The sequence below is a fragment of the Trachurus japonicus genome, chromosome 1 (genome assembly GCF_045865225.1).
Source record: "Trachurus japonicus isolate A0001 chromosome 1, Traja_1.0".
Lineage (NCBI taxonomy): Eukaryota > Metazoa > Chordata > Actinopteri > Carangiformes > Carangidae > Trachurus > Trachurus japonicus.
Window position 1 is genome coordinate 33,180,467 of NC_140907.1, and position 16,344 is coordinate 33,196,810.

General features: G+C 42.0%; 1 protein-coding gene across 2 annotated transcripts; it reads left to right on the forward strand.

Moving 5' to 3' along the window:
• The first annotated feature begins 3,507 nt into the window (after positions 1-3,507).
• LOC146992337 (E3 ubiquitin/ISG15 ligase TRIM25-like) lies at positions 3,508-12,908 on the forward strand. 2 transcript variants are annotated; one of them, XM_085785636.1, is made up of 9 exons: positions 3,508-4,162; positions 5,117-5,212; positions 7,493-7,573; positions 7,794-7,946; positions 8,846-9,005; positions 9,139-9,180; positions 10,073-10,141; positions 10,986-11,063; positions 12,273-12,908. In XM_085785636.1, exons 1-9 carry the CDS (start codon positions 3,545-3,547, stop codon positions 12,824-12,826), a joined length of 1,851 nt encoding a protein of 616 aa, XP_085641762.1. In that variant the 5' UTR covers positions 3,508-3,544; the 3' UTR covers positions 12,827-12,908. The 2 variants fall into 2 exon arrangements, with proteins under 2 accessions (XP_085641762.1, XP_085641763.1); XM_085785637.1 differs by lacking the exon at positions 10,073-10,141 and having other exon boundaries at positions 3,509-4,162.
• Positions 12,909-16,344: the final 3,436 nt, after the last annotated feature.

Sequence of the window (16,344 nt, forward strand, 5' to 3'; positions counted from 1 at the left end):
CTCCAATGACATTGTAAACACTTTAAGGGTTAGTTCAACATTTTGGCAAATTGGCCCATTGCCATAATCCCTATAGTCATAGCAGTATAGGTTTGTTACCTTTAATTGTCGGTGCAAGCTATTTTTAAAACGGCGGAGCAGAGTCGCGAGCTGCTCAGAGCTACGCTACGGAGGCTAATGGGGTTTCCCCTCATCAAACTCATCAAATACACAATCCAACAACTCCAAAACGCTCCGGTGGACAAGATGTGACCTGCACATTCACCACGCTATGAGATAATAACAGAACGTTACCAGACAGAGTTGTTTTAGAGCCAATTTGCCAAAATGCTGAACTATCCCTTTAAAGCAGTTTCTTGGAGTTACCAGTGATAATCAATACGATATCTGTCAGATTCTTTGAGTTGTTGGATTGTGTATTTGATGAGTTTGATGAGGGAAACCAAGAAATCCCATTAGCCTAGCAGCTCATGGCTCTGCTCCGCCGTTCTAAAAATAGCTTGCACCGACAATTAAAGGTAACAAACCTACTGCTATGACTATAGGCAGCAATGGGCCAATTTGCCAAAATGTTGAACTATCCCTTTAAAGATTCCTACAAGTAACAGTCAAATGTTAAGAACTTGGCTTTCAAACCACCCAAAACCCAAATCCATCCATCTATTAGGCTACTAGACAGCGATAACCACTGCAACTGCAACACTATGACGCCCTGAAAGACTCAAATGCTCAATGACATTAGAGCTCTGTTCTGATGGTTCGAGGTCATGGGTTCAATCTTTAGTGAGTTCTGAAGTCCAGAACTCAGATGAAAGACTTTGAGACGAAGAAACTGAGTTGACGATTGGAGGCTCTGTTGATATGAGTTTAGCTTTTGTGACATCACATTGAACTGTCTCATGTCCAGAGTCTGAGAGAAAAGCTCATGTCACGTGGTAGGTTTGTTTGTTTGGGACTGCAGAGCAGCAGTGGTCCTGCCTGCTTTTCAATCAATAACTAATCATTTTAATCATCAAGACATTTAGATGTTTGAGACAATTAGTGAAATGCATCCCCTCTTTGACAGGGAAACATCAGAAAAATAATAGAAAACTAAACTAAAAGCAGTTTTGCAGTTATAAGACCTTAAATGAAAATAAATAGATATATTACAACATCTACGGTTAAGTTAAAGGTTAGGTTTAAGGTATACGGCATGTCAATGACAGGTTCTTGTGAATGCAGTGAGACAGGAATGTGTGTGTGTGTGAGTATGTGTGTGTCAGAGAGAGAGAGAGAGAGAGATGACTCAGTCGCAGCAAAGCCTAAGTACCTGAAAATCCTGCTCTTAACCTTCAATCTCCTGCTGAACTGCTGCTGAAATTCAATTTCCAGAGCCACAACACATCAGACAGACGACGACACACACATCACATAATGTTAGTCATCACTATGACCAACTACACGCTCATTCAGAAGTTTTGCAAACTGGACAAAAATCCTCAAGAGCAATAGAAAACATCACTAGCTGTATAGAGTATACTGACATTTAAATGTAATGAAAATGATGATAAATGATGTGTCTTTAATATCACTTTCACACAAAATGTACATATTAAAATCTATGTGTGATTTACAATGTGGCAGACAATGTAAGTCACCTGGACATCATAACATTTCTGATTATGATCATGCATTTGTCATATCTGAATCCAGCTGTGAAAGACATGTGGTTACTGAGGTTCAGAAAAATATAAACAAACATGTTAGGAAGGATATAAATGTATGAACAGGAAACAGAAATGTGTCGTAAACATCATTTATAAGAAACTGTGGAGATTTAATTCTTGATGGGAGCAAAAAGTGAGGTGATGTTACAGGAAGTGATCAGCAGAGGGCGACATTATCTATTACTTACACACACTGACTGTACAACAGTGCTTATTCACAGCCCTGAGGAGGTGTTAGGATTTCAACTTCAAATTTTTTATTTTATTATTTTATATTTTCAGCATTTATTTTATATATTTTTTATTATTTCAGCAGTACAGCCTGTCTCATAGCAATAACTTCTTTTTCAACTGAATAATAAAGAGTGAGCTTTCACATGTGATAAAATCATACAAATTTCAAGATATACTGTCTAAACCTATCAACTGTTACTTTGTGTATCAGTCCATAAACATTGGACTGCTCCAGTCAAAGTCAAAGTGGTGCTAAGTGGTTCTGTTATTGTTGCTGCTGTACGCAGCCACTGGATGTCAGTGTGAACACATTTACAATAGATGTGTAATATTACTGTGAACAAAATATAGTAGAGTAACAAATTCAACATGCATTTTGTGTATTTGGGCAAAGTAACGTAACGCAAAGTAGTACGTTTCAAATAGTCAGTAATAAAAACTATGTATTGCAGCTGTTTACTGGTTTTCAGCATGTTGGACATGAGCTACTGTACTTGTGGTTACTAGTGTTGTCTGTGTTGCACCATTTCCCCTTCACAGTGATTTATTTCCTCTTCCATGATTTCACCAAACTGTCCTCGGGAGACGCCTTAGAGATGCAGCAGCAAAGATCATACAGTCCTACAGGAAGTCCTTTATATTTATTCATCTAACAACTTTTCTGAATACATGAGCATCAGGCAGAGTGACATTATGTCTGATGTTGCTGTTTGTAATGTGCATGTATTGCTCATTTCACCATTGTAGTAATGATTTTGTGAGCAGCCACAATTTCAGCACCTGTTAGATTAGATTAGACTTTTATTGTCATTGCACAAGTACATTGACATTGGTTGCAATCCCATTGGTTCAGAAAGAATTACTACAACAAATATAAATAATAGTAATAGTAATAGTAATTTAAAACATACACGAACAACCATCTTGTAACAATTTCATAGCTCAATTTGCAGCTTATTGCACATTGGTTTAAGCAGCATTCAGGACAGCAACGGCTCTTGAGTAACAAAAAAAATGTTTCTTAGTCTGTTTGTCCTTGATTTAGAGCCCTGTATCTCAGCTCAAACAGAGGGTGACCAGGATGAGATGAGTTCCCCAGTATGTTCCTGGCCTTTATTTTATTTTATATTATAGGCTATTATAAGTGAGGAGGTTTGGGTACTCCCATAGGGTAGATACTCGGCATACTTGCGTCACACTGGTTCAGCCTGAACCTAAAATGAAAACAAATACAGTTAGTGTGATACATTTTAATTATAGTGACAGAGACAAATGTGGACAAACCAGTCCTGAGGGGAGGAGATGTGTCATGTGCCTGTAAGACAGAGCTGAGGGCTGAGCCTCACACACCGAGGTGATGATGGGCTGGAGCCTGGATGACACTGCGGAAGGGTTATTCCCGTATCCTGACCCCACCCACCCACTCCTCCAGTCCACACAACAACACAAGAGAGAGTCAGGGAGGGAGACTGGGACCAGCAGCGGACCAGAAGCCACCGGAGAGGACGAGAGGACCGGAGAGGACCGGAGAGGACCGGAGAGCACCGGAGAGGACCGGAGAGGACCAGGACCGTCCTGCAGGGATCGGGATCGGGATCGGGATGGCCCAGGCCAACATCTCGGTGACGGAGAGCCAGTTCCGGTGTCCCATCTGCCTGGACATCCTGAAGGACCCGGTGTCCATCCCCTGCGGACACACTTACTGCATGACGTGCATCAACAACTACTGGGACCAGGCGGACTCGGGCCACTTCAGCTGCCCGCAGTGCCGCGACAGCTTCAGCCCGCGGCCGGTGCTGCGGAGGAACACGGTGCTGGCCGAGGTGGTGGACAAGCTGAAGCTGACGGAGATGGTGATGAGTCCGCCGGAGCTCTACTACTACACGGTGGGGGTGGGCGAGGTGCCGTGCGACTTCTGCCCGGCGGAGAGCAGGCTGCGGGCGGTCAAGTCGTGTCTGGTTTGTCTGGCGTCTTTCTGCGAGCTGCACGTCCTGCCGCACCGGGAGGTCGGCACGCTGCGGAGGCACAAGCTGGTGGCCGCGGTGGAGTGTCCGGCCGAGCGGCTGTGCGCTCAGCACCGCCTCGGGCTGGAGCCGGAGCCCGCGGCCAGCGGCGGCTCCGAGGCCGAGGCCGCGGCGGACTGGAGCGGGGACTGTCTGCTGTGCCAGGCGGACCAGGAGGAGGCGCACAGCGTGGACGCGCAGAGAGCCAGGAGACAGGTAGAGACAGAGGGACACTGTCCAGGTCTGCACTGCAAAAACTCATCATCTTTCCAAGAATATTTGTCTTATTTCTTGTCAAAATGTCTCATTTCTAGTCAGAACTAACATCTTTCCACTTAAAATCACCTAAAAAATTAACTTGTTTTTAGATCATTTTCACTTGTTTCAAACCATTTTTACTTGAAATAAGTAGAAAAGTCTGCCAGTGAAAGCAAGTTTATTGTGCTTGTAATAAGAAAGAAAAACTTGCCCTACTATCAGATTATTTCAAATGAAAATATGCTTGAAAGAAGTAAAAGTGTCTAAAAACAAGCTACTTTTAAATGTGATGAGTCTTATTTTAATTAGATTTGTTTTGACAAGAAATAAGACAAATATTCTTGGTAAAGTTTTGAGTTTTTGCACTGTGGAGGGACACTGTCCAGGTCTAGAGTTGATGCCAGTGATTCCCAAACAACAAACACCAAAATCAGACTCCAGCCTACTTCTATTTCCCAAAATCTTAAACAACAAATTCCCTGACTCAAGATCAGAGGTTCTTCAGTGTTTTTCTAAGCTGACATGGTGTTGATCAGCTGGCTAATCTGATTTCGCAGCTTGTTTTTATGCTGTGAACTGAAAGGACCCAGGAAAAGTCAGATTTAGTTTGTTTCCTATGATTATTATGATGCTGGGGAAGATGGCGCCGGTGGTGCAGCTGCCTGTTACCACAGAGCTGTGTGTGGAGATCTACTTTAACTTATTATAGTAGATTGAAATAAAGAATGAAATGGATCTGGTCAAACATCAAACCCAGAGCAAATCAACTCCACACTGTAACAATCAGAAAGCAAAAACAGTTGAATATTCAGTTTGTCTAATGGAAGCAGTTTGTTTTTAACCTGTAACATCATGCTGACAGTGTTTCTTATAAATCTATATGTCATCTGTCTTGGTCTGTCTGTCCTCCAGCTGCAGCTCCAGGAGGCTCAGAGGATGTTTCAGGGGAGGATTCGGACCGGAGAGAGAGAGATAGAGGAGTTCCAGCAGAGTTTAGAGTCCCTCAAGGTGACACACACACACACACACACACACACATACACACAGAGTTTCTGATCCAGTTTTTTACAGATGTAGTCTACACACCCCATAGCGTCCTGAACCAAAAATATAGCCAAGGAGTTAACAGACGTTGCATGACAGATATTCAGAGGTTTGTTCCTCCACAGATTTGCTTCGTTCTGCTTCTTTGTCTCAACTGTTCAGTACGTAGAGAAGCAGCTTGACTCTGGAGGGAGAGTTCAGACGTGTTAAACCATGCAGACCCTTTATATAAACAAGGAGTAATACACAAAAGAGACAGTAAGTCAGTTAAGAGGTGCTACAGTGGGTCCAGTGTGTTCTTTTTTCATTTGTCCTTAAATTGCTGCTGCACATCCATGTCTAGTCGGTTCAGCTGTTGCTGCTCTGGTTGATCCATTAGGTAAACTCTCTGCATATAGGCATCCTCTCTTCCCTAATATGGTATTTACCTTATATGTGCATATCCAGGTATAATATTGTCAAGGTGCCAGTTTCTAACAGTTATCAGGTTCAAATGAGTCTTTTCTCTCCAACTACAATACGTGTTTGTTTCTCCCCCAGTAGGTATTGATTAATGATTGTGATCAATGACTGTGATCTCAGCCCTGAGTAGAGTGGCTCATACAGACTGATGCTCTATACACAGCAGTGTACATTATTATGGTATGTGCCATGCTCTGCACATGAGATAAGGGTTTTATAAATAGACTCGTCTTGGTCTGTCCCTGTCACATCAGACCCTCACACTCGCCTCACTCTATCTCCGTCCCTCACACACACACACACACACACACACACACACACACACACACACACGCACGCACACACGCACACACACACACACACACACACACACAAGCACACACACACACACACACACACACACACACTCACTGGAGCTATTGTTTCCATTCCCACTACAAATCTAATTTAAGTTCCAGTGTCTCTGCCCCTCCTTCATCTTCCAGGAAAGCCTCTTCTCTTCTCTTCTCTTCTCTTCTCTTCTCTTCTCTTCTCTTCTCTTCTCTTCTCTTCTCTTCTCTTCTCTTCTCTTCTCTTCTCTTCTTTTCTCTTCTCTTCTCTTCTCTTCTCTTCTCTTCTCTTCTCTTCTCTACTCCTCTCCCCCTCCTCTCCTCTCCTCTCCTCTCCTCCCATCAGCATCATCCAGCTTCATGGAAAGCCACTGCATTAGCTCCTTAACTACATCCTGTGGCACACCACTAACCAAGAATGACACAGTGCAGCCTAATACAGTCAATATAATACGAATGTTGTCTCTTACTGTGTAGTTAGTTTATTCTGACTCAGTAATGGACATTGCTAAGGCCAGGTCATTGTGCAGGCTTCTGCCACTACTACACCCATTGACATAAAAGAGTCCTATTTTATTAGCCAACTCTGCCAGACATGCAGTCACTATCGCAGACACAGATGCTCAACAAAGCCAAATTATTTTTAGGAGCTAAATAATATTTGTTTGGACTTATGCACGGTGCACACTTCCACTCGTGCCTTCAGCCATATTTTACAGCAAAACGTTACATGAGAGGACTTATGCTGAAAGTCAGAACAAACTTTGAGTTGTTCTGGTGTGCCACACCACAGTGGTTGGAAAACACTATTCTAGATACAGTGGAGGGTTTAGTTCCATGGCTACTATACATGCTTAAATCTGAATCACCATCACTAGAAATGTGTTGCTTGCTACTATCTATTTACACATGCTGAAAGTGAAAACTGATCCTATTGATTATTAGCAGGGCGATCAACATACAGAAATTGTATAATGACTCATATTATGTTGTAGAAACTCAAAGTGGCCCCATGAAGTAAAAGTTTTCTTCACTTTATGTAATATATACTTATTGCTGTAGAAATATGATACTGGAGTGGAGCATGAGGAGACAGATTGAAGCCTAACTCTGAAATGAAATATCATTTGAAAAGTTAAAAGGTGCTGGATTTCAATCAATCAATCAATCAAATTTTATTTCTATAGCCCTTTACAATAGCCAGGCGGTACCCAAAGTGCTTTACATCAAAGCAATAAAATAATACATAAAAACAATACATAAAAGCACAAAAAAGTGCCACAGTGCTGCAAGAAAACACAAGAAAGTGCCACTTGATTTATGAGCCAAAGAAATGTGATTTATTGATCGACTGAGGTCGTCATGCAGTCGCCAATAGCGAATCATTGGTTCTTAAGTGTTTACTTTGTTCTTCTCTCTTCTGCTGTGTGTGTGTGTGTGTGTGTTTTTTCAGGTGTCAGCATCAGCTGTTCTGGAGGATAGTGAAGCTCTGTTTGCAGACATGGCGCTCCGCCTGGAGAAGACCAAGGCAGAGGTGAGGAGCAGGAGCTAAAAGGCACCAACAGTGATGTCAGGTAGTTGTAACAGTAGGAGGGAAAGTGAGTGACAGCAGCAGCAGCAGCTCACTTACAAAACAAAACAAAACCAAACCAAACCTGCAGTAAGATACGAAGAAGAAACATCAGTGATGGTGGTTTGATTCCTGCTCGTCGTGTTCGTGCTCTTCATCACATCTTTCTGCTTCTGTGCCACAGGTTCGAGCGAGGCTGGAGGCCAAGGAGCGAGCGGTGGTGGGGAGAGCCGAGCGCGACATCGAGATGCTGGAGAAAGATCTGGAGGAGCTGAGGAGGAGGGACGAGGAGATCGGTCAGCTGCTGCAAACTGAAGACAACGCGCATTTCGTACAGGTGAGAGGGAAAGACGACGGAAAGATATGTGGAAAATGTAATGGTGGGAAAAGAAGGGGAGAGTTATCTGCCATTGTTTGCTGCCATAGTGTCTTTTATTTTGAAATATTTTGAAAGGTTTTAATTTCTGTCAAAAAAACATAACATTTATTTTCATTTAATTGATTCCTTTATTTGTAATGGGACTAATTTCGCTAATTTCCATCCGTAGTCCCATGGTCCAAAAATACAGTCACAGTATCACACAATGATTGCATCAGTACATTTAAATAAAAAGTGGTGAAATGCTAAAGTGCATTTTTCTGACAGTGTATGTCGTAAAGTGCGAGAGATTCACTAAAAAGAAAAAAGCAGTGAATTTCTAATGTGCATTGTCAGACAGTATTTTTTTTTTTCAATTTAAATAGCTTTATTGCCATGACAAGGCAGTGCTTTGCTTATATTGCCAAAGCATATAACAATAAAATAATATTAATAAAATAAAATAAAAACAGACAGTATCTATCATAAAGTGATATTATTAAAGTACCTACTGTTGTGAATGGAAAAAATTCAGTTTTTAACTGAACCTTATCTGTGTAACAGAGCTACATGAGGCTAGCTCTACTCACTGAGAAAGAACTGCATCACAGCTAATGCATCCAGGAAGCCATAAGAGCTGAGAAATACTCAGAGTGATCAGTGTGTAGTCGAAGGAGGGAGGGAGGGGGAGGAAGAATGAGAGTGGATAAGAAAAGATAATGAGTCAGCAGTGACCAGTGGAAAAAGACACCTCCCGTCTTGGTGCTATTTTCAAATTCAATTGTACAAGGATTTAACGAGGGAGGGAGGGAGGAGGGGAGGGAGGGAGGGTGGGGCTATAGATACTTAACCTGGGCTGTATTTTTTTCCACTGACAGGCGGCCCCACTGCTGTGCGCCCCGCTCACCGCCGGTCGGCACTCCAGAGCCCTCAGCCTGCCCACCGAGGCCTTCAGCGGCGCCCGCAGAGCGCTGTGCCACCTGCGCAGCCGCGTGGAGGAGGTGTGCAGGGAGGAGGTGGACAAGATCAGCCGCGCCGGTACAAACACATCACCTACAATACAGAGAGGAAATATGAAATATCTCAACACAGCCTAGGTTACACACTTGGTTCTGGTTTTATATAAAAGAAAAACACATTGCTTACTGTTGTATTCTGATTTCTCTTCCAGTTAATGAGAACTACATCTCTGGTGGTGGCGAGTGTGTAAAAGGTAAAGGATTAGAAATCTGATACACACACACATACACAAATACACACTCCCTGGGTGACACAGGTGACCCATTTTTACCAGGCTGCAGGTTTTGACATGACATTTAACACTGCGAGGGACAGCACAGCGTTTTAATAATTGATGGCGGGGAGGACGTCGGGCCGATGTCTGATAACAACCGGCTCTGGCTCGTCTCCAGCTCGGCGCCGTGCTCACCGCTTCAGTGACGTTTAATTGGAATCAACTCACTTTAGTTTAAATTAATTATTTGGAGGTTGTTTTTTTTACAGTGACAGTGAGTCACAGGAACAATGGAGATCCGTTTTTCATTCAACGGTGCCAGAAACAGTCAAACATCGGTCTTTAAACTTTGACCACAGACTTTTTCACAAGTGTAGGCTACAGCGATGCTAGCAGTGTAGCGCCAGGAAATTTTGGTGATCTCCCAGCATTTGCTCTAGTGCTATCATCAGTAAATACATTTTTACTAATCTTTATATAAAGATCAAAATGTTTGCTAAACATAAAGGCACTGGCTTTGTTATTGTGAGAAGGTTAGCACTTCGCTGGAAGCACCAAGTGCTAGCTATATGCTAGCATGTGGAGTTTGTGTCTTGTTTTTAACCATATAGCTTTAAAGGGAAATAATGTTTTTGAGCTGGAAGTGTTTACAAAAATGAAGTAGCCTTAACTAAAGGAAAATCTAAATCATAATGTTTTGGCTGTCAGTACTTGATAGACAAAATACTAGTTTTCAGTGAAAACACGCCACCGCTAACTGGGATTTACTTAGCCTACATAGTTTTTCAGTCTATTTTGTTTTCATTGATATTACATTATTATTATTTTAAAAACATATTCAAAACTATTCATATCCATTGTAATGGAGGAGGTGGCAGAGATCTGGAGAACATCAAACCTCAGCAAATGCAGCCAACAGCAGGGCAACATGGTGCCGGGGGTAAGTGGACAAACATCAGGTATTTCTGGTCAAATTGGTGGTGAACTAACCAAACTAACTTTGAGGTGCACAGACGGGTAATTTTGGCTTTGTTCGCTCAAAAAGGGCTAATTTAACAAATTGGACCAACATTAACATTAAAGCTGCTATGTGTGGAGCGGATTGTACTGATCACCTGGTGTTTGTAGCCAGAATATCACTAATGGGTAATGGCAAACAAACACACTCCACATCCTGCTAACTCCATGTATCAAACCAGGTGAAAGTCCTTCAAAAAATACCATATTCCCATACCCATACCCATACTTCAGCTACATGCTCCTTTTCTTCTGGTTCAATGTACTGTGTCCAATTCCATGGTCTAAACCTGCCCCAAACAATTGGCCAGACTCAGGCCGAGTACTCGGACATATGTTTGGCCAGAAGCAAAATCTTTCACCAAAACAGAAAAAATGCACATAGTAGCTTTAATGTTTATTGTAGCCTAACACTTGAAACTTTTAAGGCGGTGTTAATTAACTGGGTACAAAATCAACTTCTCTGTCTGTTGGCTTCTCTCACTTCCTCTGTAGCCCCACCACCTTGGACATCCATTGGCTTATGACTTCCAATTAACAACACATAAAACATTCATGGCCTTCTTTTGTTATTTTGAAGTTTTCCAGTGCTTTATGATTGGCTGATTGGCCATGCATAGCTACATACTGTTTCTATTTTACTCTTTTTGCTTCCATCTTTTCCTTTCCAGTTCCAGTTGGTTACAGTTGTGCAGTGTTTTCTCTGATCTGGACACATCTTTTCAGTAACACCTCTCTTTGTGTTTTTGTCATTTGTCCCTTTGCAGCAATGCCGGTGTCATTCCCTCTGTCCTCTTTGTCTCTGCAGCCGGCTGATCAGAGGATGAGGGCAGCTTTTCTCAGGTGTAAGTGCTTCATCTCTCCATCTTTTCTTTTCCTATGGTTCTTTCTTCTTCTACCGTGACCTACACTCCACCCCCTATCCTCCCAATTTAATGTTTCCTTTCTCTTTTGCTCTGCATCACTTCCTCACTTTTTCTCTCCGGTGCACCCATTCAGTCTGTTGACCCCCCCTTTTCCCCCTCCTTTTCCATCCTTTTTTCCTCTCCATGCTTCTAGTTCACCACATAATGAGAGTCCTGCTGGGAAATCTGAGACCCCAGTCTGGACTCTCATCAATGATGCATGGCAATCATACTGTATTTATGACATTCAGGGTTGCCGTCATTAAGTCCGGTGCCTTGTCTGGACAAAAACAAGCCAGCTGACAGGATGACAGAGGTAGCAGCACCTTGTCAGGCATTACTAATTCATTTGGTCAACGGATGATTAAGGCCGTATGTGTCATTTATCTGCTCCGTGCCAAAATGTCAGCTGAAACAGTAGATGGCTCGACATGGTGTCTGTCCACGTCCTCACTCGGCCCTTGGACTGGATAAAAACTCTGTAAACATAGAGTCATAGAGGGAAAACATACTGATTGACATTGTGTGGCATTTGGAAATCAGTAGTGTCAAACTTAAGGTGGCACTGACTGAAAAGTCATAGGATTACTAGAAATTTCATGGTATTTCAGCCAATAATCACTCAAATACTTAAATCTGAACCAAATAAAACCTCAGCACTCACTTACATAATATGGGGCAATCAACAAACTGTCTTCACATTGCTAATTTTCTAAGTCTGTATGTCCAACTTCCAATTAAGCTTCAGACTTGAGATTCTGAACCCATGGATTTGCTCGCTACAACTACTGATAAGTCAAGTAAATCTGATTTATGTCAACCATAATCACAAGTGGTTTAGGCAAATATGTGTCCGTCTCTACAACATACAAAAAACTCTCTCTAACTACAACAACCAAACCTTTGGGCATTGATACTTGTTACATCCATTTCTGCAGCCGAAGTGGAGATTTTAGATGAATAGACTTGTTTATGCCAATGGAAAAGTCAATGCATGGCTACTATAGATCTTTGGGTATCTCAGTGTCAAGTAATCATGGCCATTTTAATCAATTGCTTGGTGGAGAACATCATCTGACTCCCATGTTTGCAAAGTGTATCTTATGGAAGTGTGTGATTGAAATCTTATCTTTCTTTCTTTCTGCTCAGATTCGTGTCGTCTGTCCTTGGATCCAGACACGGCCCACCCTACTCTGATTCTCGTCGAGGGTCCCCAAGGCGCCCATTGTGGCGAGGAGCCCCAGTCGTACCCCCCTCACTCCCAGCGCTTCGATTCGGTGGCCCAGGTCCTGTGCCGGGAGGGCCAGTTCGGAGGCGCCAGCTACTGGGAGGTGGAGTGGAGAGGGGGCGGCTGGATCGACATCGGCGTCACCTACCGAGGCATCGGGCGGAAAGGCGGAGGAAAGCCCTGCCTGCTGGGACGCAACGAGAACTCCTGGCGGCTGAGGTGCACTCACGCCGGATACGCCGCCTGGCACGACAACCGCAAGACCACGGTGGCGGCGCCGCCCTGCCCCCGGATCGGCGTGTTCCTAGACCGCCAGAAAGGAGCGCTGTCCTTTTACAGCGTTTCGGACTCCATGGTGCTCCTGCACACGTTTCGTTGCCTGTTCTCTCAGCCACTTTACCCGGCCTTCCGCCTGGACCTGGACTCCACTCTGCTCATCTGCCCCCATGAGGGAGGCAACGGAAACCCAACCTAACCACCAGAACTCTTCGTTTAACTTCTACAGTAAAGGGCTGTTCACTCTTGCTTATGGATCAGAACATTAAAGGGGACATATTATGCTCATTTCTGCTTCTTGACATGGTACCTTGATGTCTAAAAGTAATGTTTAGTAACATGCTTTGGTCAGAAAAACCAAAAGATTGAGCACAGCTGGGTTCTCTACACACCAGTTTCACAGCCCGGCTCTAAACGGTCGGTTTAGAATCTTTGCTCTGGTAGCTGAGGTAACCATGGAAACGAATCACCCGGCTTGTGATGTAATAAGCCGGGTGAAATTAAAACGGCTTGTTAAGAGACACATTTTCTTACTATGGCAGTTTACAAAATGTTGACGTAGTTGTCAAAACTTACGTTTAAGGGGTGAGGAGGCACGGATACGCAAATACACGTACTAAAGCAATGAAGAAGTGAGTTTTGCATAATATGTCCCCTTTAAAAATAAAGGTTGTTAGTGCAAAAGCATCACCAACAGGAAGAAGCCAGTCACCATTTGAAGCTTTTTCTTTTTCCATATGTGTCTTTTTTGCATCGTCTCTTTTTCTGTCTTTGGTGACAAAAACACATTTTTACCTCATCAAATTTCTCTTTATAAAATCCTTTTAGCTCTAATGCTCTGTAGGATCAGTTGGGTCCTCCTCTTCAGGCTGTACTTAGTGAAAAAAAACAGGTATTAATAATGACATTTGCAAAGGCTTTTGCTTAGGTGTCCCTGTAAGCCATTGAGTCAACATGTGGAATATTAAAACCATGATACTGAAACACCCCGAAGGGAATTCGACTTAAATTTTACTATTGTAGGCTGACATTTGTTTTGGTTTAGATTTATTGTGTACATTACCTCAGGATTAATGGGAGAATTGATTATTAGAAATAATAGGAACTACAGAACAGAAATTGGTTAAGATTTGACACTACATTTGCTTTGCCTTTGACCAAACGGAAATGGCAGTTAAGGTTGGTGCAGTGATATGAAGTGAGGCGTTAGGTAGCCACTGTCGGTGTAATAAAAAAAATTGTCTTACCGTGGTAAGGAGGTCAAGGTTAGTAGCTAAATGGAAGAAAGCTGTCCATGTGTTGTTGCCTTACCCACAAGTTAAAAGTTAATACTAAGAAGAGTAACTGGTGGTGTGGTGGCTAGCTCTAGAGTTGGAGTTAAAGCCAGGGGTTAGCTACCTGACCGTCTGTACAGTTGACTGTTGCCGCCATGTAGCAGAGGTACTATATGGCGTTGGTCGGACGTTAAATCCGACGGTTAAGTCATCCATATAAGAACGGTGGAGTGATATGATTTGAAGCAGTGATGAGACGTTAAATGGTTGTTGGTGTTTAGCTAGCTAAAACCAACATAGCAGAGCGATACGATACGAGGCAGTTGGGTGATGTAGAGTATGACGACTGTTGATGTAAAGTTGTTTTGACCTAAATATAGATTGATTCAGTAAAAACTAAGTTTCTAGTTAAAGGGGAACTATGTCCGGTCGCTTTTCCTCTGTTTTGCTAACCCTCCTCCCAGCCATGTGCATTAATTTTCAATGAAGCCGGCGAGAAAGCAATTCATGGAGTGGTGGATAACGTTAAATATCATCAATATATCAATATCTTATCTGTTATAAACAAGAGATTACGGGTTACAGGACACCACTGACGCCTCCGGCTCTGATCTTACAAGGTTGGTTTTCAGCCAAGAGACGCTAGGTGGAAGGCAGAGAGCCTCCATTCTCCCTGTAACAAGTTACAAGTAATTTATCTAACCATCACAAATACTCTGAAGCGGTTTAATTAAGGTGAAAATATAGCAGAGTTTAAGTAAAAATCCTGCATAGTTCCTCTTTAACGTTAAGAGTAACCAGCGTTACTCCATTTGCACCTGTGCCTCTCCAGATTAACATGTAAGGTAATGGTTTGAATTTTAAAAGTATTCACCCTTATTTCTGTTTTACGTTGTTTTCGTCTGTGGTAAATAGGCCTTTTAGTTGTGTACAGAATGGGATTTTATTTAATGTAACTTCCTAAAATGACAGATTGAATATTTAGCTCCTGTGACTACTTGAATACCCACAGCAAGAGATTTGTTCTGCATTGTGATGAAAAAGTGACCTCAGCTTCAGGTTTAGTAGACAAATCAAATCAAATGCCATATTATAGTGAATGTTTTTGCTTTGGGTAATTGTGTGTCATGTTTTTTTTTTTGTGAGGCCATTTAAGGTGATTTATTTTGCTGTGTGTATTATGTGTACAGCACATTGCAGGTCTGGTCTGTTAATGGAATAGTTTGATGTTTGGAAAGTGAAAGATATATATAGATTGTTACCACTGTCATGTCTGCTCATTCTCAATATCTAATTGTACTAACAATATATGCATACATTACATTACATACATTACAAGTTATGTTTAAAAAAACACACACCAAAAATGTCCTTGCACTTTGCTAACACTGGTTCAGGGAAGCCACTACAAATTGGCAATAAGTAAAAAACCAATGGTGAATGATTTATAACATACTTACTGTCAATATAACACTGGTTTATTATGTTTGAATGGGGAACACATCATATACATGTACTTTGCATGCTTCCGAATCTTACTCCATTGTATCTTGTCAAGTCAAAGCTTGTTGTTTTCCTCATGTGTGTTCAGTCTTATCAGATGGGTGTTACATGTGAGGAAAAACATATAAGAGCAAGGATTTGAACGTTTTTTTTTTTAGACTGCCACAGTTTCCACTGACTCCTGTTTCCCCATGGAAGCAGTTTAATTGTAGCATAACATGGGACGAGGATGAACTTAACCGAGTGACCTTGTCTTCTGTCTGAATGTACGTACGCCATAGTCCAGCCACAGCCTTTCTCTGATCGTAGCATTATGTTTTCATCGAAGCTCTCTTTTTTGAATGGTGCTATTCCAGAGGAGTGTGATAATGTGACCGAGCACTGTGTGAGGCCATGGATTATATGAATCCAAAGACACAACAGGATTGCACAAGTACATTTAATAATCCAACTGATTTTATACATATTCTTCACGGCACGTTCAAAAAAACTTTATCTGTGAGCTTCATCAAAACAATTCAAAACAGAAAACCTAATGTATTACACATTATTACAGAAAAAACATCAAAATGTATTACAGCCATGCTAAACATCATCATGGGAGTTACAGATCCACACAAACAGGTCTAGAGAATTAGACTCCTAGATTTGCCAACTAGATTTTTATTTTTTATTTTGTGGCAGGACGATCCAAAGTTAAGGAACTTTTTTTTTGCCATGAAGTGCATTATTCCAGAAGCTGTACCATGAAAAAAAAAAAAACTTTTATCTCATGTAGCATTTTCACTTCCTGTTTACGCTGTTGCGCTGTCTTTTAATGTGACCATATGATATGTTGTATTTGTCTGAGTGTTGCTTTTTTCAAGTTAAGTTCAACCGTGGCTTGCAATAAACTGAAGTTATGATTATGCACATGTAGTGGTTGGAAGTTCATATTTAC

What these genes read in the sequence shown, in the direction of transcription:
- LOC146992337 (XM_085785636.1), top strand. Translation starts at nt 3,545, where the DNA reads ATGGCCCAGGCCAACATCTCGGTGACGGAGAGCCAGTTCCGGTGTCCC. An exon ending in TGGTGGCGAGTGTGTAAAAG is followed by an intron (nt 9,181 to 10,072) that starts GTAAAGGATTAG and finishes GTAATGGAGGAG; the next exon opens with GTGGCAGAGATCTGGAGAAC. An exon ending in AGGGCAACATGGTGCCGGGG is followed by an intron (nt 10,142 to 10,985) that starts GTAAGTGGACAA and finishes GTCCCTTTGCAG; the next exon opens with CAATGCCGGTGTCATTCCCT.